Source organism: Zootoca vivipara, chromosome 6, assembly GCF_963506605.1.
Source record: "Zootoca vivipara chromosome 6, rZooViv1.1, whole genome shotgun sequence".
Classification (NCBI taxonomy): Eukaryota; Metazoa; Chordata; class Lepidosauria; order Squamata; family Lacertidae; genus Zootoca; species Zootoca vivipara.
In genome coordinates, this window is record NC_083281.1 from 86,708,283 (window position 1) to 86,736,145 (window position 27,863).

The following is a 27,863-nucleotide window of genomic DNA, read 5'->3' on the forward strand; positions in this document are numbered from 1 at the left end:
TTGGAGGAAGAAAGGTGGGATAGAAATGCATGTTCTGCAGCAGGGATTAGGCGGCAGTGATGGCCATCAACTTGATTGGCTTTGAAAAAGAGGATTGGGGCAAATTCATGAAGAGCTATCTGTGGCTACTATCCTTAATTGCTATATGCTATTGTCATAAAATGGTAGAGTTGGAACGGCCATCTAGCCCAGGGATTTCCTGACTTGGGTCTCCAGTGGTTGTGGACTACAACTCCCATCATCCCTAGCGAGCAGGACCAGTGGTCAGGGATGATGGGAATTGTAGTCCCCAAACAGCTGGAGGCCCAAGTATGGGAAACCCTGCTCTACAGAGACTCAACCTTTTTGCCCAAGAGACTGCAGGGCGTTTGGCCTTTCATCAGCCTGGCGAAATTAAAGAAATAAGCTAGAATGACCGCCCCCCCGCCTGGAATCTTGCTTACAGAGCATGTACACCTGGTTTTCCCAGCATCCCAGTTACGATTCAGTCTACATGAAAGTAGAACTGTCCTCTGGGGGCAGGAAGGGCACCTGCATGAAGTGTCATGCTGAATAAGGTGAGTCAGTTGGTGGCTATTTCCATCTGATGTTACAGAGGGCTCAGCAATCTGGCTGGTTTGCATACATTTCCCTGCCCTGAAGTATCTGGCCTCAAACCTGGAACAGAGGAGTCCAAAAGCTGCAGCCAACAGACACACCTAAGGCAGAAACCCCTCCCAGGCACTGCCTGGTTAAAAGAATCTCAGGAAGCAGGGTTTGGGGAGAGCTGCTGCCAGTCAGAGTAGGCAGTACAGAGTTAGATGGACCAACGACCCGGCTCAGCAAATGGGCTGTAAATCAAACAGTTTGTATATGTTTCAGTCTGAACCCCTAAAATTAGCCAGTACGGGCTAATTTTTAACATTTACCTATTATTATTATTGGGTGGGACCCAGGTGGCGCTGTGGGTTAAACCACAGAGTCTAGGGCTTGCTGATCAGAAGGTCGGCGGTTCAAATCCCTGCAACGGGGTGAGCTCCCGTTGCTCGGTCCCAGCTCCTGCCCACCTAGCAGTTCGAAATCACATCAAAGTGCAAGTAGATAAATAGGGACCACTGCGCTTCCGTGCGCTGCTCTGGTTCACCAGAAGCAGCTTTGTCATGCTGGCCACATGACCCGGAAGCTGTCTGTGGACAAACGCCGGCTCCCTCAGCCTATAGAGCGAGGTGAGCGCCGCAACCCCAGAGTCGGACACGGAGGGGCCCCTTTACCTTTACCTATTATTATTAATAATAATAATTATTATTATTATTATTTGCATTCTTAGTCTTGTTTTGTTTCATGAAAAGTAAACTCAAAGCAGCTTGCTACACATCTTTGCAACTGAGTAGTTACCAACTGGATTTCCAGGACACAAACTCGACTAGAACCTTAGGGTCTTGTGGCGGAGAATGCCCAAGCAAAACAATGCTGCTGTTGCGATTTACGGGAAATTAATTTTAAGCATAAGGGATGTGCGCCTTGTCCGAAGACGAAGAGGCCTATTTACACTGTTAATCGACGGGGTGCCTGTAGAATTCATTAAGTGGTTCCAGTTACGTTTTTGAGACTTTAGTGGAACAAAATGATGTCCCGGTGGCAGGATTGGGACCTCTATTTCCCGAGCAGATGTGCTTAGCTCACCTCTGCAGCTCCTGATGCCACACAAGAGTCCACAAAGTCACACGGCATTTTGTACGACACGTGGTTCTCACCCAGATTCCCACTTGTGGGATCTGCAAGAGCTGGATTCCTCCACCGGAGGAAAGTGGCCTCTAACCCCCTCATCCAGCTAACCTGAGCAAACTCAACGCATGTGCATGCCATATGAATTGAAATCCTCAGGCCCAATGGCAGGACGTGGCCCTCCAGACCTCTGTATCTGGCCCTCAGGATCTCAAACCACAAAGCTTCCCAAAAGGCAACTCAGCAATGCCCCAAGACTCCCCACCCCTTCCCTAAGTAAGCGTATTTCAATAAACCAAGTCCGAAAACACATGAAACTATTATCAGATTTACTAAGCTCTCTTTGTTCCAAAGGCACATAAAAATATACACCCTATTGCATTATTATTAACACTGAATTTAACAGCCGCGTCGAGCTGTTGAACATATTGCATGTTAGCCGCCCACAAACCAATCATTCCATTTTAACTTTCCCCTCCAAAGTATCCTTCTTTTGACCTGATTTTATTTTATTTGGAAAGTTGATGCCGGAATCTGGATTAAAATATATGGGCTGCAAAAATAGGCATCCTTTAAAAAAACAACACACACACACCCTCTTTGCCTAGCCCCACTTGAGTGATCAAATCCACAGCAGGTGAGGTTTATAAAGAAAGAGGCATTGTCGTCCAAATAATATTGGCCAATGGGAACTTAGGTTTTGGAGATTCTATCCAAAAAAAAACCCAAAAACCACAAGGGTTGGAAGGAACAGGTCACACACGTCAGCGAGCTTGCAATGCTCGTTGCTGATACGATCCATGCTCATTCTGAAACCCGGAGGTCTTTTGGGAAATCCAACCCTCTTTTTTCAACCAGCTCAGACAAGTGAATGCCCCTATGAACCAACGTTTTAATGAAGTTGCTCTCGGCAGAGAAACCGTATTCCTCTGCCCAGGTGAGAGCAGGGCACAGTTTAAGGTGGAAAAATAGAATTATGCAAACTTTCTAGAGACTCGGCTCAAGAGGGCTGAGCTCAGCATATCTGGAATCGTACCAAGGTTTAAAAGGTGTTAGAATTAGAGAGCTTTGTAAATATTAAAATAATGTTAATAATTAAAGATTATTTCAAAGGCTAACATTGCACTGAGCCTCAATGTTTCCTCCAAAACAGGAAATAAGGTTCCCCAAGGGTTCTGGGGAGGCATCAGTTCCTAAATAGACTGGTGCATTATGAGAGATTGCCACTACTTTAACAGATCCACAATGTGGTGGGTCGGTAACCCAACTGCGGCTCCAAGATAAAGGCACCGTCGAGAGCTGCATCACTGCATGTACGGATACTTCCAGTCCCCCAGGGGTGCGTGGGTTTCTTTGACAGCTTGGGGGGACGTCCAGCGCAGGATGTAGTGGGGGCTCCCGGGCTTGTCGTTCGTTCCTGTTTCCAAAGGGGGGGAAATGCAAACGGCAATCTGAGAAAAACCATTTCCGTCTTTTCAAAACACAAAACAAGCAAAGCAAGCCGCTGGATCTCATTGTGCCTCCGGCTACTTATTTCACATTAGGAATTTTCTATTGCTAACACCATTTTCTTCTTTTTTTCACCTGCCTTCTAATTGGTCTTTACCTTTTTGCATTTTTAACTTTTCCTAGGGTTTTATTGCATGGTTCTGTTTTTATTGCTGTAAATTTGATGTACATTTTTGAAATGCAATTTTAAAGTTAAAAAACAACAAGATATTCAGTAAATAAATCTTGGGATTTAGAAGTATGCAGTATTACAAGGAAATGTAATATTACATTTCCTCTCGGGACTCCCTGTTAATTCCTTTGGGGCAGCCAACATGGTGTAGAGCAGGCATCCCCAAACTGCGGCCCTCCAGATGTTTTGGCCAACAACTCCCATGATCCCTAGCTAATAGGACCAGTGGTCGGGAAAGATGGGAATTGTAGTCCAAAACATCTGGAGGGCCGAAGTTTGGGGATGCCTGGTGTAGAGCATGTTGTCTGATCAGTGGAAGGGAAGACGGAGTTATCCCTCTGTGGCTGTTATCATTCAAAGCGATATTCTGGTGAGTGACTTTCTTCCTTTGACCCTTGCCTCTAACCCCCCAAAAAAGCTTCCTAAAAAAAACTCAACAACTTTGACCTGAACCCCCCAAAAGCAGGGGTAGATCATTGCCAGGTTTTAATTCTAGAAGTAGATCGCAGTCTCTCGGGAGTTGGCCACCCCTGGTGCAGAGTATCAGACCTGGGAGAGACCAGGGTTCAAATCACCCCATTTGGCCACACGAAGCCCCCTGGGGAGACCTTGGGGGACAGCCGCTGTCCCTCAGCCTAGCCTACCCCGCAGGGTCGTTGTGAGGATAAAATGAGGCGGAGCACTAAGGAAAGAAGTTGATCACAGAATTGTAAGGGATTCCAAAGGCTCACCTAGGCCAGTTCCATGACAGATGGCCATCCAACCCCTGCTTAAATGCAACAGATGAATTAAACAGAAGAGGAAGGCAGAAGGTGCTGCGTTGCCCCACCCAGTGCAAAACCCCACCCAATTTTCGCTCTCGCCCACCTGAGGCCCGGGATCCACCAAACGGCTGCTGTGCCACGACGGAGCCGGTTGACTTGTCGTTGATGTAGAAGTTGCCAGCTGCGTTCCTCAGGACCTTTGCCGCTTCGTCAATGACGGCTCTGTAAGAGACGCAGAAACGGGGGGTGGGTGGGAAGGAATTCGTGTTAAGACACCACGAGGCCACACCTGCGCGACAGGTCAGGCCCAAGGCAACACAGATGACCCAGAAGACCAGGGTTCGAATCACTGGATGTGCCCTTGGGGGGAACAGTCAGTGCCTCTCTCAGCCTAACCTACCTCGCAGGGTCATTGTGGGGGTGAAATGAGGAGCACGGACAGAACCATGCACACCGCACTGAGCTCTTCAGAGGGGAAAAAGTGGGGTACAAACCCAATGAAATAATAAAGAACGATAATAAAAGTGGGCCCTTGTCTCGGAAAGACAGCCCAGAATAAAAACCCATACCTATATAAGATTAGTTCCTCCTCTCTTGACTTGCTTGCACCACCTGATTTGTACTATGCTGGCAAAAGTGGTCAGGATGAGACCCAGGAGGAGGGCTGTGGGGGGTGGGGGGGTGGACTTACTTATCTTAGGGCAAACACTTACTTATCTTAGGGCAAACGCTTACTTATCTTGGGCAAACACTGCCCCCGTGAGGCCATATGGAGAAGTGTTGTCAATCAGTTGCAGGACGTCTTTGTACCGACTCTCCGGGTAAACATACACCGTCAGGATGGGCCCGAAAATTTCCTGAATGTGGGGGAGAAGAAGTGGGGGGGGGTGGAGATAAGAGACAAGAGATGCATCTCCGAGAACAGCATTGGTGTGAGTGTCTAAGCCTCTGCAGATCTTCAGGATCTGTCCCGAACCTTCCAACAAACAGCCGAGATAACACCTAGGGTCAAACTTAGCTGGATGCCACATAATGGGTCTACTCTGAGTAGGACCCCCAACTCCCAGTGTTGTCCCAGACCACTAGCCAAGCTTAGCTAAAGTTGATGGGAACTGGAGCCCCAACAACACAAAGTTGCAATTTCCCCATCCCTGAACCAGGCTGCCACTTGGCCTTTACTGCCCCTAGATGCCTCCATCGCTTGCCTTCACTGCCCCCAGCTACCTCCATCACATCATTTAGTGCAGAGATGGGCAACCTACTGATATCTGGATGCTGCTGGACTACAACTCCCATCATCCCTTACCATTGTCCCTATTGGATTAAGCTGGTGGGACCTGGAGTCCGACAACCTCTGGGTTTTTTTCCGGAGTAGAATGTGAGGTCCAACATAAAATGTTTCTGCCTCCAGTCTTAACAGATCAAAGACTTTTTCCTTTCTAGAGTAAGGAAAATGCCTTCGTCCATGGTACCCACCTTGGAAGCTGTGTTGGGGGGGGGGGACACACTGTTGGCGATTTTTGCTTTAGCAGCCAGCTGGATCAGGCCCATGGCTCATCTAGTCCAGCGTCCTATTCTCCCAATGGCCAGCCTGATGCCTCAATAGGAAACCCACAAGCAAGATCGGAACCCAAGAGCTCCAATCCCTTCTTGCAATTTCCAGCAACTTCAGTAGTATTCGGAAGCGTTGCTGCCTCTGACTGTGGAGGCAGAGCACAGCCATACACACACACACACACACACACACACACACACACACACACACACACACACACACCGAATTTGTCAAATCCCCTTTCAAAGCCACCCAAGTTGGATCTCGGGACTTCCTAGCCACACCGGCTTCACACGAAATGTGTGTGTGAGCCGCGGAGGACGGTTAACGTTCCCCTGGGAAGAAACTCTGCCCCCTTCGAAGACCCACCTCTTGCATGATGGGGTCTTTCGGGTCCTTCGTCTCAATAATACACGGCTGGATGAAATACCCAACCTTATCGTCGCACCCGCCCCCAGCCAGGATGCTGAGGTTCGACGATGCCTCAGCATGGCTGAGCCACTTCTTGTTGCGCTCAAAAGACTGGAAGAGAAGAAGGACATAAGAACATGAAGAAAACCTTCCGGATCAGGCCAACGGCCCGTCAAGACCACCGTCCTGTTCTCACAGTGGCAGAACAGGAAACCAGCAAGCAGGATCTGAGCACAAGAGCCCCCTTCTCCTTCCCACTGTTTCCAGAAACTAGCATTCAGAAGCATGGCTGCCTCTGACGGTGAAGGGCAGAGCAGAGCCACTGTGGCTAGCAGCCATCAATAGTCCTCTCCTCCTCCATGAATTTGTCCAATCATCTTCTAAAGCCACACAAGCTGGTGGCCATCACTGCCTCCTGTGGCAGGGAGTTCCGTAGTTTAACAATGTGTGCTGCATAAAGAATTTATTTTATCTGTTTTGAATTACCGTATCCCACGTTCGGCTTCACTGGATGCCCACGAGTTCTAGCGTTATTTTGAGAGGGAGAAAAAAAACCTTTCTCTATCCACTTTCTCCGTGCCACCCATAAATTTATAAGCTTCTATCAAGTCGCCGCTTACTCACCATTTCTCTAAACCAGGGTTTCCCAAACTTGGGCCTCCAGCTGTTTGTTTTGGACTACAACTCCCATCATCCCTAGTTAGCAGGACCAGCGGTCGTGGATGATGGGAATTGTAGTCCAAAAACAGCTGGAGACCCAAGTTTGGGGAAACACTGCTCTAAACCAAAAAGTCCCAAACGCTGCAACCTTCCTTCATAGGGGAGTTGCTCCACCACCACCACCACCCCCTTTGATTATTTTGCTTGCACTTTTCTGAATCTTTTCCAACTCTACAATATCCCTTTTGAAGGGAGGCGACCAGAACGACACACAGTATTCCAGATGCGGTCGCACCACAGGTCATAGCTGCCAAGTCTCCCGCTGAAAAATGTGGGATCAGCAGCGGCGCGGCACCGGAAGTCGCTTCTACGCATGTCCATGCGTAGAAGTGACTTTCGGTGCCGCTCTGCCTGATTTCCGGTGCCCAGACATGGGCAGAGCGGCACCCGAAATGGAGCCTCCCTGGCAGGTAGGAAATCCAGGGGGGTTTCCGGGATTTTTTTCTATTCGGGATAACATCGGGAAACGGATTAAAATCCGGGGGTTTCCCGCGAAAAACGGGATACTTGGCAGCTATGCCACAGGTTTGTATAATGGCATTACGGCACGGGCAGTTTCCGTTTCCATCCCCACCCTACAGAATTTGGCTGCGGCCACCAGAATGGAGGGTTTGTGAAGGAAAGCCCAAGACCTGCACCCACCCAGATCATGTTCGCACAACCGCCCGCATTTGGGTGATCGATACAAGCACCCTGACAGCACTCTGCTGCGTCGACCTCAGAGCTGTCCTCCGCTGGAAATCGAGCATCACGAAGGAGGTCAACATCCCTTGGACTCCACAAGGCATTACTAACATATAAAGCCCTTAACAGCTTGGGACCAGTTTGCTTGCAGGGTGAACTGCCACTGTTACAGGTACACTGTGGTAGGGATCTTTTTCATGAAGGCAGCACCTACACTTTGGAACTCCCCGCCTCTTGAAGTCCAGAATGCGCCAAAACGCACGGCACCCTTCTCAGCGCCCACTTTTTGCCTATCCACGCGTTCTCCGGCTGACTGCTGGTTTTGATTCTTTCAGAAGTTTTTGGATACTTGCCGGTTTCATCGTTTTGTTTGTTTCCGTCAAGCGCTCAGAGGTTAGAATGCCCTCAAGCGGTGGCGCCGCCCCCTTGGCCAAGGTGGGCCAGCTCATCTTGGGTGGTTGAGCTAGCTAAATGGAAGGGATGGAGGCAGCTCCCTGCCTTCCCAGGAGGGCCAAGGAAAGGAAAGAAGAAACGAGAAACTTGCCCCAAAGATAGATACACCGTTTGGGTGTGACGAGAGATTAGCCCGATTCAACAGGAGAAGCAAAGGACTTCAAAGGGAAAGTCTTCAGCTACAGGAAGGGGGAAATGTGCCTAGACGAGCGAAGCAGGGGAACGTGAGGGCGGGCTGGGGAGCGAAGAGGAGGAGGAGGAGGAGGAGGAGGTGGCAGCGGTGGGGTTATCATTATTGACAGATGCCTGCTCCTAAGCTGTGAAAATACGTCTTTAAAGAAAGCATTTGCCGGCTCAGCCGTAATCTCAGCAGGGATTCGCTCAGCAGAAAAGGCAGGAATGGAGGAAGCTCAGCTCCTGGGAGGTGGAGATAGCAGAGCAAGGGGGGGGGGAAGGAACCAAGGCGGGGGTAACGCCACGCAGGACCCAGAGACTGGGGAGGGGGGTGGGGCAGGGAGCCAGGGAAAGTGGGACAGGGAAGGGAAGGGCAGGGCAGGTGGCTGTGGGATCGCTGGACGTGGGTCCGAGAGGGATCAGGAGGCCAGACCTCCACCCCTAGGTGGAAGGAGGGAACGGGTTTGCCGGGCTAACTTGGGTTTCCTTTCTAACCCACCTTTTTCTCCCGAGGAGCTCAAGGTAGCGGACTGTAAGGAATACACCCCAAACTGGAACAGAATACGCTGCCTATACCAAGCCAGACATTTGGTCTGTCTAGCTCAGTTTTGTGCTGTTTTTGATGTATAAAGCCTTAAATGGCTCAGGACCGCAATACCTCAAGGACAGCCTCTCCCCATAAAACCGACCTGGACCCTGGACCCTTCTTCATGTGCCTCTTCTGTGAGAAGTCCGGAGGGTGGCAACACAAGAACGGGGCCTTTTCTGCAGTGGCTCCCTGTCTGTGGAATGCTCTCCCCAGGGAGGCTCGCCCGGCACCTTCACTATACACCTTTAGGCACCAGCCAAAGATGTTCCTCTTCAATCAGGCCTTCCACCTCTATCTGTGGCTTCTGAGAAGTGGGTGAGACGCATTTCCCCACCCCCACCCTGATTTTAATGCATCTATGTTGCAGGGGTATAGGTATAAGTTGCTCTGGGTTCATACCTGCCAAGTCCTGGACGGAAAAATCCGGGATCGGCAGCCCATGACACTGGAAGTTGCGTAGACGCAACTTCCGGTAGTGCTTTGCCCTGCTATGGGCACCAGAAAATGGCGGCGCCAGCGCCGGAAGTCGCTTCTACGCATGACCGGAAATGCGTAAAAGCGACTTCCGCCACCACCGCCGCCATTTTCTGGTGCCCATAGAAGGGCAAAGTGCCACCGGAAGTTGCGTCTACGTGTTTCTGGACATGCGTAGAAGTGACTTCCGGCGGCACCATTTTCTGGTGCCCATAGAAGGGCAAAGCGGCACCAGAAAAATGGCCGCCGGCAGAAGCAGATTTAAGGGAGAATATCGAGATAAAAACCTAAACGGGAGACCGCCGGGAAACGATAGGAAAAAAGGGGTTTTCCCGGCGAAAATGGGATACTTGGCAGCTATGTCTGGGTTTCATTGGGCAAGATAAAGCAACTAGCAAAGTTAATTAGTAAATAAATGGGGAGTCTCAGGCCCAGGGGCTGATTTGAGGTCCTCTAAGCCTCTCTGTCCAGCTCCTAGGACTCTCGCCAGGCCACACCCCCTCCTCTGAGGCCACACCCCTCACTGGTCCTGCTTTCACCCCACTTGAGTGTTTTAGCCTGGCTGGGAAGTGCTTCCCTTGAACTCTGAAAATGCCTCTTCCTTCCTTGGATGGGAGCATAGAGAAGGACGTGTGACTGTTTTAGAAAGTACCCAGTGCTGGATTTACGTACAGTGGTACCTCTACTTACGAATTTAATGCGTTCTGAACGCACATTCGTAAGTAGAAAAAAATTGTAAGTCGAATCCCATAGGAATGCATTGGAAGAAAAAATTCGTAAGTCAAAGCAACCCTATCTAAAAATTCGTAAGTAGAAAAAAATCCTATCTAAACCGCATCCAAGATGGCGGACGAAGCTCCATTCGTAAGTAAAAACATTCGTAAGTATCTGAAGAAGTGTGCATGCACACGAAAGCTCATACCAAAATAAAAACTTAGTTGGTCTTTAAGGTGCTACTGAAGGAATTTTTTTATTTTAATTCGTAAGTAGAGTTATTCGTAAGTAGAGGTACCACTGTATAAGCTAAACAAGCTATAGCTTAGGGCCCCACTCTCTTGGGGGCCCCAAAAAAAAATTAAAGGGAAAAAAACACCTGGATGTACATTTCCAAAATATAAGATAAAAAACAAATAAAAGAAAACCTATATACAGCAACAGTTGTGTAGGTCCATAAATTACCATATAGCATATATTCAACACAAAAAAAGAGCGACAATTTGTTGTTGACAGCTAGACATATAAAAGGCCCCACCACCTTCAGTAGCTTAAGGCTTCATCAATCCAGCCCTGAAAGTACCCTACTGCGCAAAGGCAAAATTTACCTTTGTTGCCCCTCCCACTTTTGCCTCTGGCCCCACCCACCATGACACGTGGCCCCCGGAAGCCTGCCTAGAAGGGAATGCGGCCCTCAGTCTGCAAAAGTCTGGGCAAGCAGTGCCCAATAGATAGAGAGTGTGCACATGTGGTGTTGTTGTTCCTGCTATATTTGTTGTATCCCAATCGTCCTCAAAAAGAGCCCTGGGGTGGCGACTACCAGCAGCTAACACACAAAACAGATTTTACAGAAACCATAATCTAGAATCTGGTATGATGCTCAAAATCCCAGCTTGGCCATACCATTTTCCATTAGTGATGGCTGTTGGCGCCCACTGGGCCCAGTAGGGCAGAAGGCAGGGAGCCAAACAGCAGGTGGCGCTACAGTAAAAGACAGGCAGGGCCAACCCCTGGTTTGGTTGTAATATAAAAATCAGGCAGGGAATCACTAGCTTAGGACAGAGTCTACTGGGCCAGCCTCCACTGCCCAATGAGATCGACCCTACAGCACCCCAAAATCCTGCAAGGATAAATGAACAAAACCAATGTAGGGAGAAGTCAGAGGTGCACAGGGACGGAATTTCCATAGAGAAATCCCTGATTCGTTTCATGGACCCTACACCGTACAGAATTACTGGAGCGACTGGAAAAGAGATACGAATGAAACCCGTTACCTTGTGGTCGATGACAGCAGAGAAGAACGTCTCGAAATCTGTCGGCTGGGGAGAAAACCAAACGAGGAAGAAAAAATGTGAGATGCCACTTGGTTTCTGTTCTGCCCATCTCCCACCAAAGCGAGGGCTACATTCATGTCTTACATTGAAGGTACCGTGATACCATTTTAACAACGCTTTGGCTTTCTCTGAAGAATTCTGGGAACTGTAGTTTGTTAAAGGGTGCTGAGGGTTGTCTGAGATCCCTCTTCCTCTCCCAAGTTATTCCCTGGGATATGAGGGATGATTGCTAAACTGCTTTGGAAATTGTAACTCTGGGAGGGCAATGGGGGAACCTCCTAACAACTCTCATCAGCCTTAACAAACTACAGTTCCCAGGATCCTTTGGAGGAAGCCATGAATGCTTAAAGTGACATGATACTGCTTTAAATTTTCAACACAGATAGGAGCTTTCATTGCGATCAGCCCTGTTTCCGTTGCGCTACAGTTCCGCGTCCCACTAAAAAGTATTTCTCTCACTTTCTGCAATGGCCAAAACTAATGTAATTAATTGCCAAATGAAGTTCACTGTCTTTAGGTACAGAAGCTACTATTGTCAAGGCTTCCCCCAAAGAATTCTGGGAGCTAGTCTGTTACGGGTGCTGAGAGTTGTTCGGAGACCCCACCCCCTTCTTCCCCACACAGAGCTATGATTCCTGACAAGCAGGATACTGACAAGCTGGAACGTGTCCAGAAGAGGGCAACCAAAATGGTCAAAGGCCTGGAAACGATGCCTTATGAGGAACGGCTTAGGGAGCTGGGTATGTTTAGCCTGGAGAAGAGAAGGTTAAGGGGTGATATGATAGCCATGTTCAAATATATAAAAGGATGTCATATGGAGGAGGGAGAAAGGTTGTTTTCTGCTGCTCCAGAGAAGCGGACACGGAGCAATGGATTCAAACTGCAAGAAAGAAGATTCCACCTAAACATTAGGAAGAACTTCCTGACAGTAAGAGCTGTTCAGCAGTGGAATTTGCTACCAAGGAGTATGGTGGAGTCTCCTTCTTTGGAGGTCTTTAAGCAGAGGCTTGACAGGCATATGTCAAGAATGCTTTGATGGTGTTTCCTGCTTGGCAGGGGGTTGGACTGGATGGCCCTTGTGGTCTCTTCCAACTCTATGATTCTATGATTCCCAGAGTTCCTTGGGGAAAAGGACTGGTTGTTAAGGCACTCTGTGAACGTGCTCAACGAAGACACTAGTCACAGAGCACAAGATTTGAATGGGGAAGGGATCTAGGTTCAACCCTCGCCATCTAGGGCTGGAAGGGGAGCCATTGCATATTTTGGGGACCTCTCTTGTTTTTGTGACTTTTGTGAGCTTTTTAAACCGCTTGCAATATTGTGCTCTGACGTTGCAATCCACCCTGCGGCCTTGACCCAGGCCAATGGCCCAGGTAGCCCAGCGTCACAGTGCCCAGTAGCCCAGCTGCCCCAAAGGGGAAACATGCAAGTGGGATCTAGGAGCAAGGGTCCTCTCTCTCCTCCTGTGGTTTCCAGAAACGGCGACTCGGAAGCATCTCTGCCTCTGATTGTGGAGCCAGAGCGCTGCCACCATGGCTAAAGGGACCCCTGACCATTAGGTCCAGTCGTGACCGACTCTGGGGTTGCGCGCTCATCTCGCATTATTGGCCGAGGGAGCCGGCGTATAGCTTCCAGGTCATGTGGCCAGCATGACAAAGCTGCTTCTGGCGAACCAGAGCAGCGCACAGAAACACCGTTTACCTTCCTGCTGTAGCAGTACCTATTTATCTACTTGCACTTTGACGTGCTTTCAAACTGCTAGGTGGGCAGGAGCTGGGACCGAGCAACGGGAGCTCACCCCAGGGATTCGAACCGCTGACCTTCTGATCAGCAAGCCCTAGGCTCTGTGGTTTAACCCACAGCACCACCAGCGTCCCTGCCATCATGGCTAGTAGCCATCAATAGCTTTCTGAAGAAAAAAAGGGAGGGTGGCAAAAGGCAGTGGGTTTCTTTTTTTTTTTCAATTAGTCTGTTCCATGCAACCAACCCTCGCCTGTGTAGGCAACAAGTTAATTTCTAATTGCCAGAGAGAGAGAGAGTACTAAGGACGAAGGAGAGAGTTCTGTAGGGAAAGGGGGTGTCAGGCATTGCGGGGAGGGGGCAGGGATGGTCCCGAAAGCAGGGAGGGGGAAAGCAGGGGATAAAGAGGTGCCTTCAATGGGAATTAGCAGCCAGCCAAGTGCAGCCTCTAATCCCATCAGCCACCCGCTGAGCCACAAAGCCCCTTCAGCGGAGAGGAGCCTTCCCACTCACATCGCCCACTTTGATCTTCCGGTGCTCTTCCAGGAGCGCGGCTTTGATGCGGGGCCACAGAGAGTCGGGGGCGTAGAGGCGGGAGCAGGCCGAGCACTTCTGCCCGCCGTACTCGAAGGCCGAGCGCAGGGTCCCGCTCACCACGCTGGGCACGTCCGCCGAGGCGTGGACAAAGTGGAAGTTCTTGCCGCCGCACTCTGCGCAGAGGGAGAGAGATGGGAGACTTGGGCAAAGGGGGTTGACCGGCAGCAGGGCATTGACTTCCGTGCATCGTGAGAACATCAGAAGAGCTCTGCGGCTGGATCAGGACCCTGGCCCGGTGTCCTCTTCTCAGAACGGACAACCACAACCTGAATCCAGCGGTGACACTCCCCTGCAGTTTCTGGGAGCCGAAATCCTCTCTCTCTCTCTCACACACACACACACACACACAAATCAAACATCGAATTGTTGCTTGTTTTTTATATAATTTATGTTGCGGTCGTGGTGCTCTGCTATGTTATTACTGTACGCAAAACCGCTTTGTGGCTCAGGCGAGTGAAAAGCAGCATCAAAATACAGTCGTACCTTGGAAGTCGAACGAACTCCGTTCCGGAAGTCCGTTCGACTTCCAAAACATTCAGAAACCAAAGCACGGCTTCCGATTGGCTGCAGGAAGGTCCTGCAGCCAATCGGAAGCCCCGTCGGATGGTCGGCTTCCAAAAATAGTTCGCAAACCAGAACAGCCACTTATGGGTTTGCGGCGTTTGGGAGCCAAAACGTTCAAGAACTAAGCTGTTCAAAAACCAAGGTACGGTTGTATAATGAATGAATAAAACATGGTGGAAGGCAACTCTGAGTCTCCATGCAAACCATCACCTGAATTTCAGCCTTTCAATCCACATACCTCCCGGAAGAATATAAGAAGGCCCCAGTCTGGATCAAGCCATCTAGCTCAGCATCCTGTTCTCACAGCGGCCAAACAGATGCCCATTACAGGAAGCCCACAAGCAAAGCTCAAGCACAAGGGTGCTCTCTCCTAAGAGCCTTGAGGGGTGGGGAGAGTTGCTGTTCTGGTCAGGTCCTGCAGCAGCGAGTTCCAAAGTTTCGCTGCACATTGCACGGCGCAGATCTGTTTATTTCCAGCCCGCTTGAGCACTTCATGCATTCACTGAGTGACTAATAACACAATGGCTAAAGCTGGAGGCAGCAATGCTACTGAATACTAGTTGCTGAAAGTGGCAGGAGGGGGAGAGGGCTCTGGGGCTCAGATCCTGCTTGTGGGCTTCCCATTGAGGCATCAGCTTGGCCACTGTGAGGACAGGATTCTGGGCGAGATGAGCCATGGGTCCTGATTTAGCAGGCTGTGGTTATGTTCTTAGTTCCTTGGGGGGAAAGGAGAAATGACAGCAACTCATGCAGGGAACAACTCAAGTCTTTCCAGCCTCCATGGAGAATTGGGGCGGCGTCACCCACATCAGACTCTTACCCCCAGCAAGCCGTGGGAAGGTGCGGTACCGATCCAGGTTCTCGGAGACCTGCTTCCAGAGGCGCTTGAAGGTTCTGGAAAGGAGGGGAGGAAAAGAACTTCTCATGATGCAGAATTTCAGAACTCTGGCCTGATCCAGCAGGCTCTTCTGGTGTTCTTATGAATAGTGATGTTACACACACAAACACACACACACACATAATTTCTGTTTCGCTCTGTCAACCCTGTCCCTAAACATGTATGTGATCCTGGGTTCAATCTCTAGGGGGTTGGACTAGATGTCCCTGTGGGGTCCCTTCCAGCTCTACAATTCCACAATTCTCAGGGCACCAAATTCTCTGTTTGCCACCAGCCAGCTGCTTAATTTCTGGCAGAGGCTGCATCAGCAGATTCTCTCTCTCCCTCCCGTTACAATTTGCTCTTTTCTGGGGCGAGCGGGAGTTGCCACCTCCACCCTAGCCTGACCCCCCCCTCCCCTGCAATCTCTGGCTCTCAGAAGACTGTGAAGCTATTAAAAGCACCAGCCTCCTCTAAACCTCTGAACGAGCGCCACGCTCGGATGCGCCCCTGCTCCTTAAAAGGTGGGGAGCTCATAAATTAGCGCCAGAGTGTGGGACTCCTGGTGTGAGAGCATTAGCATTTTTATTGTTTTGAAAAGCAAGAGTTTGGTCACACTTGAAAATCAAAAAGAAAAAGGGGGGGGGGGGAGAACGAAATGAAGTACTTCTGGCTTTGCCTCTCCTGCACTCTGCCAAAGACAGGAAGCGTCAACCTATAAACAGGAAGTTGAGCAACCCATAAACACAACTTCCAAGAAGTATCAGCCAATAAGCAGGAAGTTGAGCAACTTGCAAATACAACTTCCAGGAAGTGCCAGTGTGTAAGCAGGAAGCTGAGCATCCCGTAAGCAACTCTTCCAGGAAGTGGTACCTATAAACAGGAAGTTGAGCATGCTGCAAATTCATCTTGCAGGAAGTATCAGTCTATAAACAGGAAGTTGAGAAGCTTGCAAATACAACTTCCAGGAAGTTTCAGTGTGTAAGCAGGAAGTTGAGCATCCCGGTAAACAACTCTTCCAGGAAGTGGCAGCCTATAAATGTCTTCCAGAAATTGGCAGCCTATAAAGAGGAAGCTGAGCTGCCCACAAATATGACCTCCAGGAAGTGGAAGCTTGTAAACAGGAAGCTGAGCATCCCGTAAACAGGTCCTCCAGGAAGTGGCAGCCTATGAACAGGAAATTGAACAACTTGTAAATACAACTTCAAATCAGTGGCAGCCTACAAACAGGAGGTCTCCCACCCCTCCTAACTCACGGTACGCTGCCGGTGAAGTTGAGCCCACAAAAGTGCTCCGAGGCGGTCACTGCATCGCCAAAAACGGGGCCGTCGGCCGGGACGAACTGGATGACGTTGGGCGGGAGCCCCGCTTCCAAAAGGATCTTGTAGACGGCATAGCTGGACAGCATTGCTGTGTCGCTAGGTTTCCAGAGGACCACGTTCCCCTGGAAGTGGAGAAAGCAAAGGCCACAAAGCAAATCAAGCTTGTCACAGAATCATAGAATTGTAGAGCTGGAAGGGATTCCAAGGGTCATCTAGTTCACCCACCTGCAATGTAACTGGTATTTAGTTAGGACAGTTAAATGGAACCTCCAAGTTCAGGGGCAGTGTACCTCAGAATGTCAGCTGCTTTGCAGAAACAAGGGCAGAGGGCTGATGTCTTCGTGCCCTGATTATGGGCTTCCCAGAGGTGTCTGATCAGCTGGCATGGGAAGCAGGAGGCTGACTTGAATTTGGGCCTTTGGATGTTCTTAAATAGCCATTGTGGCACGGAATGGAGCCTTCGTGTACGGGGGCAGTCTATCTCCAAATGCCAGTCGCTCGGGGACAAGCAGTAGGACAGACAAGAATAGGTGGGCTCACTGTGGTCTCACTCAGCAGGCTGAACACTGAACAGGAAGCTGCCTTATCAGACTAATTGGTACATATAGTTCAGTATTGTCTACACTGACTGGCAGCGGCTTCCCAAAGAGGACATCTCACGCCTACCTGGAGAAAGACTTTCCCAGGTTGAGCCTCACCTCAAAAAGGGCACTGTAGAGTTTCAAAAGGTTCAGAACATGGCAACTAAAGCGATCGAGGGGGTGGAGAGACTCCCCTGAGACAAAAGGTCGCAGCATTTGGGACTTTTTAGTTTAGAGCAGGCTTTCCCAAACTTGGGTCTCCAGCTGTTTTTGGACTACAACTCCCATCATCCATGGCTAGCAGGACCAGAGGTCGTGGATGATGGGAATTGTAGTCCAAAAGCAGATGGCAACCCAAGTTTGGGAAACGATGGCTTTGAGAAAAAGCAAGGAAGAGGGGACGTGATAGAAGTTTTAAAATCTGGGCATGGCATGGAGAAAGCGTAGGGAGAAAAAATTTTCTCCCTCTCTCATAACACTAGAACTCCTCCAATGAAGCCAAATGTTGGAAGATTCGAGACAGATAACAGAAATGACTTCTTCATGCAGCACATAAGCTATGGAACTGCCTGCCACAGGAGGCAGTGATGGCTACCAACCTCTATGGTTGCTGAAAACTACAGGAGGGGAGAAGGCTCTTGTGCTTGAGGGACAAGTTGGGACAGTGGCCTGATTATTCCTAAATTCATACATTCTTGAATTTGAGAGATTGGATAGGTGCTTTTGTCCCTAACCCTCTCTCCTCCCCGTCTCAGGATTGCCTAGCAAACTTTGAGGAAGTTTCCTAGTGTTAAAAAAGACCTTTTAAAAAAATGTCCAGAGGATGGCGAGGGGAGGGAGGATGATGTTTAAGAACCGGAACGCTTTCCCCGTGAGATGCTCAGCTCAGCGGGCGGCAGGAGGGACCCCCCTGGTGTTCAAAAAGCACAGGGCTGGGTGTAGAAATATGTGCTGCACGGAGGGGGGGGGAGAGAAACACTTCTCCCCAAAACTCCCACTGCCACTGGCGGGTGGGGGGAGGACGGAACACCAAAGAGCCGTCCAAGCCCCCCACCCCACGATTACTCACCATCAAAGCTGGAGCTCCTGCCAGGTTCCCTCCGATGGCAGTGAAGTTGAAGGGGGAGACAGCGGCAATGAAACCCTGCAGGAGTAGGGAAAAAAGGATGAATTAGGACCGTGGAATAAGCAGCCACGGAAGAGTTTCTCGGGGGGGGGGGAGGGGGAGGCGCGAGCGAGAGAGCGAGCGAGAGAGCAAATGGGCCAGCATAAGCGTCTATAGCATCTGTTTTTAAAAATATGCACAGGGCTGCATCTCCCTGTGAAATAATAATAATAATAATAATAATAATAATAATAATAATAATAATAATACAGTAGTAGTAATTTTTTATTTATACCCCGCGCTTCCCGGTTTGAAAACCGGGCTCAGGGCGGCTAACAGCAAATATGAAACATTAATTAAAAGCGACTTAATAAACAGCATAAAATACAACACAAATGTAGCATGCATGTCAATAAAATTCAAAAAATTCAGGCTCGTTTTTTTGGGGGGGGGGGGTGGAACCCAGTTCAGTAAACGTCAAGTGATCGTCAGGGCTAACTGGCCAAGAAACTTTGCTTTCATTTAAAAAAGCACAACCCTGCAAAGCTTCTAGCCCTCATTGTGCACAGGCGAGCTTGAAACCATGCAGAAGTCAGAAAGGTGGGTGGGCTGGACTACTAAGATGGTCAGAAGTTGGGGGGGCGAACGTCTCCCCGCCATTTAGCAAAGCGCTTTGAGATTGTTGTCTTTAGGATCATTGAATCACGGAGTTGGAAGGAACCCCCAAGGATCTTCTGGTCCAACCCCCCCCCCCCCCGCAGTCACAATGGTCTCTATCCTGACTGTCGCATAGAGGGTACCCCACCCCCGGGGGGCAGGTCCTTTGTGCCCCACCTCCAGCCCCCGATAGATCATGCTGTTGGTACTGGGGGGAATGCTGAGCGGCTGCTGCTCCTCCAGCTCCACGGCATATTTGGCATTGAACCGAAAGAAGTCAATGAGCTCCGCGGCTGCGTCAATCTCCGCCTGGATGACGGTCTTTGCCTGGTTGAAACAAACAAAACTTTCCAATGTTGCCATTCTTCCAAGTTCATATTCAGCCCCTAATCCACACAGGCCTCTGCTTCCTTCCCCTTAACGCAGAGCTACCGCATAATACTCGTTCAGCATTCGTAAAAAAAATTACCCGAACAATGAAATTATTACTTTTTTATTTTTTAAAAAGAAGTTAAAATCAAACATTTGAAACACTGGAAAAAACAACAACAACAAGGTGTTAAAAATCGAATCAAAACTCTCGCAAGGCTTCTACGTGTCTGGATCGGCTTTGCCTAATCAAAACCGTTTTCAGCAGGCACCAGAAAGTATATGGTGAAGATGCTTGCCTGGTGTCAAGGGGCAAGGAGTTCCAAAGTCTAGGTGCTAAAAGATTGGGTTTTCTTTTCTTTTACAATCATACAATCCAAGGACTGTAGAGTTGGAAGGGACTGCCGAGGGCCAACCCCCCTGCAATCAAGCAGTATATAAAATTTCAGTAAAATAAATAAATGGCATTGCTTCTTTTTTTTCAGATTTTCGTTCCTAACTCAACACAGCCCGCCGGAAGGCAGAGGAGGGTCCTAACCACAGAAACATCTCCCATAATCATTTGCACAGCCTGCTGGGGTTTTAGACCCGCGACACACCACCCACCTGTCCCACCATGGTCTTGGCCAAGATTTCCGCCCTCCTGGGACCGCTCAGCAGGTCGGCCGCTTTGAAAAATATCTCCGCACGGTCCTGGACAGGCCGTAGGTCCCATTCCCTTCGGGCGGCCACAGCGGCGTTGATGGCCTTGTTCAGCAAGTCCTGGTTGGAAGAGAAGACGACAGGGGAGGTTTATAAGAATTAAACGCAGTTCGGAGAAAACGGAAAGAGAGAATAACTCTCTCGGCTGTGCAATGCACACAGCACCGGCGGCACTCCCTGCCACAGGACAGCAGCATTCCTCTGAGTACTGGATGGTGGGGAGTTTTGCACCCTGCTGGTGGGCCAACCGGAGGCATCTGATTGGCCACCGTGGGAGGCAAGACTGTAGCTCAACAGGTAGAGCATCTGCCTAGCATGCAGAAAATCCCATTTCTGCCACCAAGAAACTATCCGAGCCCAAGTGGCACGTCTGCCGCTAGACATGGCTTCCGACGCAGGCGCTGCTCACCTTATCTGCGTAGCAGTATTTGGCCACTTTGTGGGAATGGTTGAAAGGCTGAAAAAGAAAGAAGAAATTATTTTTGGAGGTCCTTATAGTATCGTTCTGCTCGTCTACTCAGAAACCAGCTCCGTCTCCCAAGGTTCAACAGGATTTACTCCCAGATAAGTTTATATAGGATAGCAGTAGTCTTAGCTAGGAATAAAGCCCATTGGCATTCCAGAAGATATTTCAAGGAATATTTCAAGCTCATACCAAGGGCCACCCAGGTTGCAACTAATCCCAACAAGATTTTCTTTCATTGGATTTATATCCTGCCTTTTTCTCCAGAGAGCTCAAGGTTCCTCCCTGTCCTCACTTAGTACCAGCAACAACCCTGCGAGGTAGGCAAAAGCAGCAACTGGCCCCCAAGGTCCCCGCAGAGAGCTTTACAGCTGAGTCGGGATTTGAACCCAGATCTTCCAGGTCCTAGTCTTGACACTCAAAGCACTACATAGCCACAGGCTCCAGCGACAGAGAGGTTATCCTTCTCAAACAAAATCTAAAAACCAAATCTTGACAGCTTACTGATTTGGGGAAGTGGAGGGAAAATTCATCACAGGCCAATGTCAGGCCACTAACAAAATATAAATATAAGCGGATGTTTGTCGATGGAACTCACCGAGACTTGATACCTCACATCGGACGTCCACACCTCCTCTCCTCCAACGACACACGGGATGGATTCGGTCTTGCCTTTCAAATCATTTAGAGCCTACAGAAAGAATTAATAATAATAATATTAATAATAATAATAATAAATTTTATTTATACCCCGCCCTCCCCAGCCAGGGCCGGGCTCAGGACGGCTAACACCAAATATGAATTACAATAAAACGTAATAGGAAAAACAAAAAACAAACAAACAAACATTTAATTAAATACGGCTTAATAAGCAGCTTAAAATGCAGCCTCATTTTAGTAAAGTGAAAGGGAAAGAGACCACTGACCGTTAGGTCCAGTCGTGGATGACTCTGGGGTTACGGCACTCATCTCGCTTTACTGGCCGAGGGAGCCGGCGTACAGCTTCCGGGTCATGTGGCCAGCATGACTAAGCCGCTTCTGGTGAACCAGAGCAGTGCACAGAAACGCCGTTTATCTTCCCACCGGAGCGGTACCTATTTATCTACTTGCACTTTGATGTGCTTTCAAACTGCTAGGTTGGCAGGAGCTGGGACCGAGCAACGAGAGCTCACCCCATCGCAGGGATTCGAACCGCCGACCTTTTGATCGGTAAGCCCAAGAGCCTCAGCCACCCGCATCCCATTTTAGTCTCATTTTAGTAGTACACCATAAATCAAGACAATAAAGGGAGGAAACATCAGATATTCACCCGAGCCAGCTACCCATGCTGGTCCTACATGGGCCAGCAAAAAAGCCAAAGGAAAATTTATACACCAAATCCCATATAAGGGGTCGGAGTGAGTCCAAGCCAAAGGCCAGGCAGAACAGCTCTGTGTTGCAGGCCCTGCGCAAAGACGTTAAATCCCGCTGGGCTCTAGTCTCTTGTGACAGAGCGTTCCGCCACATCGGGGCCAGTGCTGAAAAGGCCCTGGCCCCAGCTGAAACCAATCTAACCTCCTTGAGGTTTGGGACCTCCAAAGTGTTGTTATTTATCGACCTTAAGGTCCTCCGCAGGGCATACCAGGAGTTAACTGTGGTGTAGTGGTTAAGAGCGGTAGACTTGTAATCTGGGGAACCGGGTTCGTCTCTCCACTCCTCCACATGCAACTGCTGGGTGACCTTGGGCTAGTCTCACTTCTTTGAAGTCTCTCAGCCCCACTCACCTCACAGAGTGTTTGTTGTGGGGGAGGAAGGGAAAGGAGAATGTTAGCCGCTTTGAGGCTCCTTCGGGTAGTGATAAAGCGGGATATCAAACCCAAACTCTTCTTCTTCTTCTTAAGAGTTAAGTTTTCCTTTAGCGCCTTCCCTAAGGAATTGCCCCCTGCTCATTTCAAACAGGGGGTCCCTATCCATATTCCCTCCTGAGGTTCACATGCCAGTGGCGAAAAATGAGGGGAGCAATGGATGCCAAGTTTATCTTCACACACCAGACTCGTTTCTTCACAGACTCACAAACCCCTCTCTATCTCCCATCCGGGGGGGAAAGAGACATTATCAGAAATCAAGGATACATTTCCGACAAGGCAAAAGGGTTCAAAGGGTGTGTGAACTAGGTCCAGAGGGCAGTGCAGCCTGGAGAGAAGGGATTTTGTCTGGGGAGAGTCCTGAGAGACAGACAGAGAGGTGGGGACGATCACACTGTCCCCTGTGCATTAGGCTCCTGACTTAGGACCTTCGCTCTTCCACCAAAATACATAACATAGTAACAAACAAAAACAATAACACAGTTTAGAAGGCCATAGATGGTTGAAGTAGCCAAAGGCCTGGAGGGAAAAGAATGTTTCTGCCTGGTGCCTAAAGATATGTATCAAAGACGTCCGTCACTCGGACCCATACATGTGTAACTAGATTCAAGATTCAATATACTTTATTCGACCGATAGTAAGAAACAAAAAACATTTCTCAATACAAAGATAAACATATAAAACTGAAGGCATCAGAGGGATACATAAAAATATAAAAATATAAAACTGAAGGCATCAGAGGGATACATAAATGGGGTATGACCGCGCTACTAAACCTCCTACAGGTAACCCACATCAAGACATTCGATTATACGTTTCCGACACTTGAGCGCCAGGAAGAGGAATTTAGCCACTGAGAAGGTTATTTTCCCAGTGGGCTTGTTTAGCAAATATGCTGCCTGCCATTCTCTCGGGAACTAAACTGAGATAAATACGGGGCTATAAAATATTGCCTTAAATCATTATAAAAGGGACAACTCAGTAGAATGTGTTCTGTGGATTCTACCTCACCCAAGGCACAATGGCACATTCTCTGACCGTATGGGACTCCTCCAAATCTTCCCCTCAAAACCGCCGAATCAAGGACATTCAGTCTAGCCGCAGTAAGTAGTCTGCGGTATTCCACGTAGTGGATATCCGCCAGGTAACGGGCTGGTGCAGACCGATACACCTGCTCTCCTAAAAACATCCCAGATTTCACGCGGGCTATGTCCTCCTGTCTAGCAATATCCCCCAATCTCTGAGCGATCATCGCTTTAGCGCGGCTGTACGTCATGGACTCAATATAAAGGGAGGACAGACCGCACTTTTGCACTTCCTCTACCACTTCCCTTTCCCATGGAGATTTAAAATTATCCCTCAGAATCAGGGGGGCCAAACCCATCGGTCTGAAACATAGTTTGAGCCATAGCCATAATTTCGCTTTCAGGGCCACATACGTAAAGGCTTGGCAACCGGTCTCCAATCTCATGATCGCACCCGCAACAGAAGGGGGGATCCTGAGAATGGCCCTGAGGAATTGTGATTGGATAGATTCCAATCTTACAAAGTCCCTACGCGAACCCAAGTAAGATTAAGGGTTATGTAACTTCTTCCAAAACAGCATGACACTCTAGAAGTTGAATAGGATGCAAAATCTGAAGATGCTTCGAATTAGGGTCACTAAGTCGGCATAACAGTAAATACACTTTGGCGTGAAAACCCCCATAACCCAAGGAAGTAGGTATGAACCAGTAAAAAATGTACAAGGAAAACAGTAGCTGATAGAAGTACCATATTTTTCCGTGTATAAGACGAGGGTTTTTTTATTTTTAAATTATGCAAAAAATTGGGGCTCGTCTTATACACGGATAGTGGAGAGTTGGGACGGGCAATTGTTGGTTGCTGCGAGTAGGAGATTGCCAGCGGTGTTTTTGCGTGTTATTGGTGGGTGCGTCAAGGTCTACTGGCTATTGGCTGCTGCGGCAATTGGGTGGGCGATTGGCGCTTGCTTTCCTCCCAAAAGCCTCAGCAACTGTGGGCAATCCCCCCCCCAAATAAAGCTCAACAACTCTGGGCAATCTCCCCCCATTTTCTCAATTTTTAGTCCCAAAAAAGAGAGGGTGTCTTATACACGGGAGGCGTGTTATACACAGAAAAATACAGCAGCTGGGGGAAGTAAAGGCAAGTGATGGTCTAGTTTAGGGATGGGGGAACTGTGGGCCTTCCAGGTGTTGCTAGACTCCCAATTCCCATCAGCTGTGGCAGCAACATCTGGAGGGCCAAGGGTTCCCCATTCCAGCATTAAAAGAAGGCAGAGTGGTGACGGAGTCAGCGAGAGGCAGTAAAGGCAAGTGACGGTCAAGTTCAAGGATGCCCAAAGTGCAAATATCTCCTTTATGCAATACCTTCTGCAGGGCCGCTCGTTCGGGGCTGCCGGACTTGAATGCCAAAATGGGTTCGTTGGCCACCTCTGCAGTGGCTCGGTGCTGCCATCGCAGCCTGGCAGGGAGAAAGAAAAGGGGGAAATGTTAGTTCTCGGGTCCCTTTGGGAATTACCACCTATTAAGCTGCTGGGGTTTTTTGCAGGAAGGCTGCGGCGGATGACGGCTGCAGAATGACACATCCACAACAGTGCTAGCAAAAAACCGCACAAATCTTGCTAAAGGGACCCTGCCGTTGCCAACGCAGCCTGCCCAACGCTTTGGCCTTCAATCCAAAGTTCAATAGTTTGCTCAGCAGACTGTAGCTGGACCTGTGCGTCTTGGTGCAAAGTTTGACATTCTTCTCCGCAGCGGCACAGTTTGGGGGCCGGCGGGCCAGCTCAAATTTCCTTTAAGAACTTTAGGGCAAGTGCAGTTGGAGAGACATGGGGAAAGCAGACCGGCTGTGTGTGTTTGCTTTCCTAAGATGGTGACTATGTTATCTCATGCAGGTGCTGATAAAACCGAGCCCTCATTAGCTGCGATAAGGAAAGGTGCGAGGCAGATGGAGATAACAGGACTGTGGGACTGTGGAATTACCAGGAATCTGTGTCAACGGGAGGCAAGAGATACACTCAAGAATTAAGGCCCTCTGGATGTTGCTGAACTAGAACTCCCAGCAGCCCCACCAAGCACAGCCAGCAGTGGTGGGAGTTGTAGTTCAGCTGCATCTGAAAGGGGAGTAGTAGAAGGTCCCAGATTCAATAACCAACATCTCTAGCTAGGGCTGGGATTCTCCCCTGCCTGAAACCCTGGAGAGCTGCTGCCAGTCAGAGTAGACAGCACTGAACTAAATGGACAAATGATTTGACCAGGGGACTCCCTGGTCCTGAATGAGGTAACTGTGCCCCTGAAGGACCAGGTGTGCAGCCTGGGAGTCATTTTGGACTCACAGCTGTCCATGGAGGCACAGGTTAATTCTGTGTCCAGGGCGGCTGTCTACCAGCTCCATCTGGTACGCAGGCTGAGACCCTACCTGTCCGCAAACTGCCTCGCCAGAGTGGTGCCTATCTCCCGCTTGGACTACTGCAATGCACTCTATGTGGGGCTACCTTTGAAGATGACCCAGAAACTGCAATTAATCCAGAATGCAGCAGCTAGACTGGTGACTGGGAGCGGCCGCCAGGACCACATAACACCGGTCCTGAGAGGTCTACACTGGCTCCTAGTACGTTTCTGAGCACAATTCAAAGTGTTGGTACTGACCTTTAAAGCCCTAAACGGCCTCGGTCCTGTATACCTGAAGGAGCGTCTCCACCCCCATTATTCAGCCAAGACACTGAGATCCAGCGCCGAGGGCCTTCTGACAGTTCCCTCATTGCGAGAAGTGAGGTTACAGGGAACCAGGCAGAGGGCCTTCTCGGTAGTGGCACCTGCCCTGTGGAACGCCCTCCCAGCAGATGTCAAGGCAATAAGCAACTATTTTACTTTTAAAAGACAACTGAAGGCGGCCCTGTTTAGGGAAGTTTTTTATGTTTGATGCTGTATTGTTTTTAATATTCGGTTGGAAGCCGCCCAGAGTGGCTGGGGAAACCCAGCCAGATGGGCGGGGTATAAATAATAATAATAATAATAATAATAATAATAAGGGTTGGTAAGACCACACCAAATTTATGGTGCTTCCATTTGGTGAAGTCTTAACAAAGCAGAATGGGAACTATCACCCTGTTGCTATCTTTTTAATATTTTATTTCATTTTTATTTCAGTCTGATTTTTTAAAAAATAAATAAATGAGTGCATCTTTTTTAAAAATCATGTATGGTTTTTACCACCTCAAGGACCTGATCGCCTTAGGGTGAAGGTTGGTTAATTATTAATAATAATGAATTTAGCAGAAAAGTCAGGGATCAGCATATTAATTTAAAGCCTATAAATAATTCTTTTCCAAAGAAGTTAAGGCAAGCACTCTGAAGGGCAAAAATGCAGAAGTTCTCCTCCTGCAGTTTAGTTTTTAAGAGCTCGAAACATATTTTAACCCGCCACTGAAGTTCTTTTGCTGGTGGGGGAAGAGAGAGAAAAAATTCCACTTGCTGAGGAAAGGCCAGAGAATTTCATCAGAGCAGCCACCTGACCTCTGTCAAAGTTCTTGCCTTGAAGCTCCTTGCAAAATCTTTGACTGCCTAGGGAGAGAGGGAAGCAGGTCTGTTTTTTTCCAGGTTATCTGAATTTGGGGAAATTGCTCTTTTCGGGCATGGTCAAAGTCTCAGAAAGCGAAAGGCTTCTGGAGATAAAGATAGAGGAACTGGGTGCCTGTCCCGGGAAAGAAGTACTGTGGGTTAGTTTTCCTCAGATTATAGACCTACTGGAATTAATGGTCTCAAGTTTGCCAATATCCATTAAGTTTAATGAGTTTACTCAAAGGAGGGCTAATGTGAGATACAGCTCAATAAATACAGACCTCGATCCCCTGCTACCACCCACCGATAGAATGTTTACTGACCTGAAACTGACAGTTTGAAATTGCAAATCCTTACAACAGCACAAAAGAGTAAGATCCAGGAGCCAACCCCCCTCCCCACAGGAAAAAAGAAACCATGGCTGAAATCCTAACCATTGAATTGTCCCATTGAATTGAATGGAGCTTAACTCACAGGTTAAGTGAGTTAAGTGTGCATGCACACGAAAGCTCATACCAAAATAAAAACTTAGTTGGTCTTTAGGTGCTACTGAAGGAATTTTTTATTTTGCTTCGACTCAGACCAACACGGCTACCTACCTGTAACTAAGTAAAGTGAAGTTAGGCTTGTAGTCTAGAAGGGGTCAGGAATCAGTAGAAGGGGGCTATTCATTGAGGTATGAATATAAAAGTAATTCCTGGGGCGGCTACTAGGAGGTTCCCTACTCCCCCAAAGTAGAAGGGACTGCCCAGTTTTGATCTTCGTTTACTGGAGGGGTACTTTTGCACGCAAGGAAGGAGGTTACTCCAGAGATACTCCTAGAACTAAGGGCACTAGAGACTCCCCCCTCCAAAGGGTGATCAGATAGTGGCAAGAAGACCTTCCTTCCAAAAAGGGGGTGGGCTCTGCAATACCCAAGCCAGGCTTTGCCCATAGGTAGGATATACAGGAGCACAGTCTGCGATGGGGTGGTTTCAGCCTGACTGCCCCACACTTGAAAAATCGGGATTCAAGACTGGAAAGAGAAGATTTCCCCCCCTCCCCAAATAGTCTTCCCCTCGCCCCCAATAACCCAAACTCACCCCACCCTGGGTAGCGTTCTCTGTAACAGAGGAAGCAACATCTTACGTATATACACTGTATATAACTCTCTCTATAGAGGCTTTGCAAAAAGGAATCCCAAACTGGGAGCACAGCACGCATGG

The 27,863-nt window shown here is 48.9% G+C and overlaps 2 protein-coding genes across 2 annotated transcripts in view; both read right to left on the reverse strand.

The window, feature by feature from the left end:
• The window catches only part of TAS1R2 (taste 1 receptor member 2), an 18,667-nt gene extending 16,161 nt beyond the window's left edge, over nucleotides 1-2,506 (reverse strand). Inside the window, exons 1-2 of the mRNA XM_060276480.1 lie at nucleotides 2,500-2,506; nucleotides 2,231-2,396 (exon numbers count right to left, since the gene is read on the reverse strand). Coding sequence (XP_060132463.1) covers nucleotides 2,231-2,396; nucleotides 2,500-2,506 — 173 coding nt within the window. The remainder of the gene's footprint in view (nucleotides 1-2,230; nucleotides 2,397-2,499) is intronic.
• On the reverse strand, nucleotides 2,020-27,863 carry ALDH4A1 (aldehyde dehydrogenase 4 family member A1). The gene is made up of 15 exons (XM_035120447.2): nucleotides 27,741-27,863; nucleotides 24,466-24,559; nucleotides 20,833-20,925; nucleotides 20,181-20,228; nucleotides 19,676-19,831; nucleotides 18,878-19,027; nucleotides 18,008-18,082; nucleotides 16,292-16,479; nucleotides 14,979-15,052; nucleotides 13,511-13,707; nucleotides 11,198-11,242; nucleotides 6,074-6,226; nucleotides 4,885-5,006; nucleotides 4,253-4,371; nucleotides 2,020-3,121 (listed from the first exon to the last, which is right to left on the reverse strand). The coding sequence occupies exons 1-15, from the start codon at nucleotides 27,779-27,781 to the stop codon at nucleotides 3,009-3,011; spliced, it is 1,668 nt and encodes a 555-aa protein (XP_034976338.2). The 5' UTR covers nucleotides 27,782-27,863; the 3' UTR covers nucleotides 2,020-3,008.

Excerpts from the sequence above, each read along its gene's own strand:
- ALDH4A1 (XM_035120447.2), bottom strand. The coding sequence starts at position 27,781 with ATGTTGCTTCCTCTGTTACAGAGAACGCTACCCAGGGTGGG. Across the intron at positions 18,083-18,877 it reads TGATCTATCGGGGGCTGGAG|GGTTTCATTGCCGCTGTCTC; the intron begins GTGGGGCACAAA and ends CTACTCCTGCAG. Across the intron at positions 15,053-16,291 it reads AACTTCACCGGCAGCGTACC|AACCTTCAAGCGCCTCTGGA; the intron begins GTGAGTTAGGAG and ends CCTCCTTTCCAG.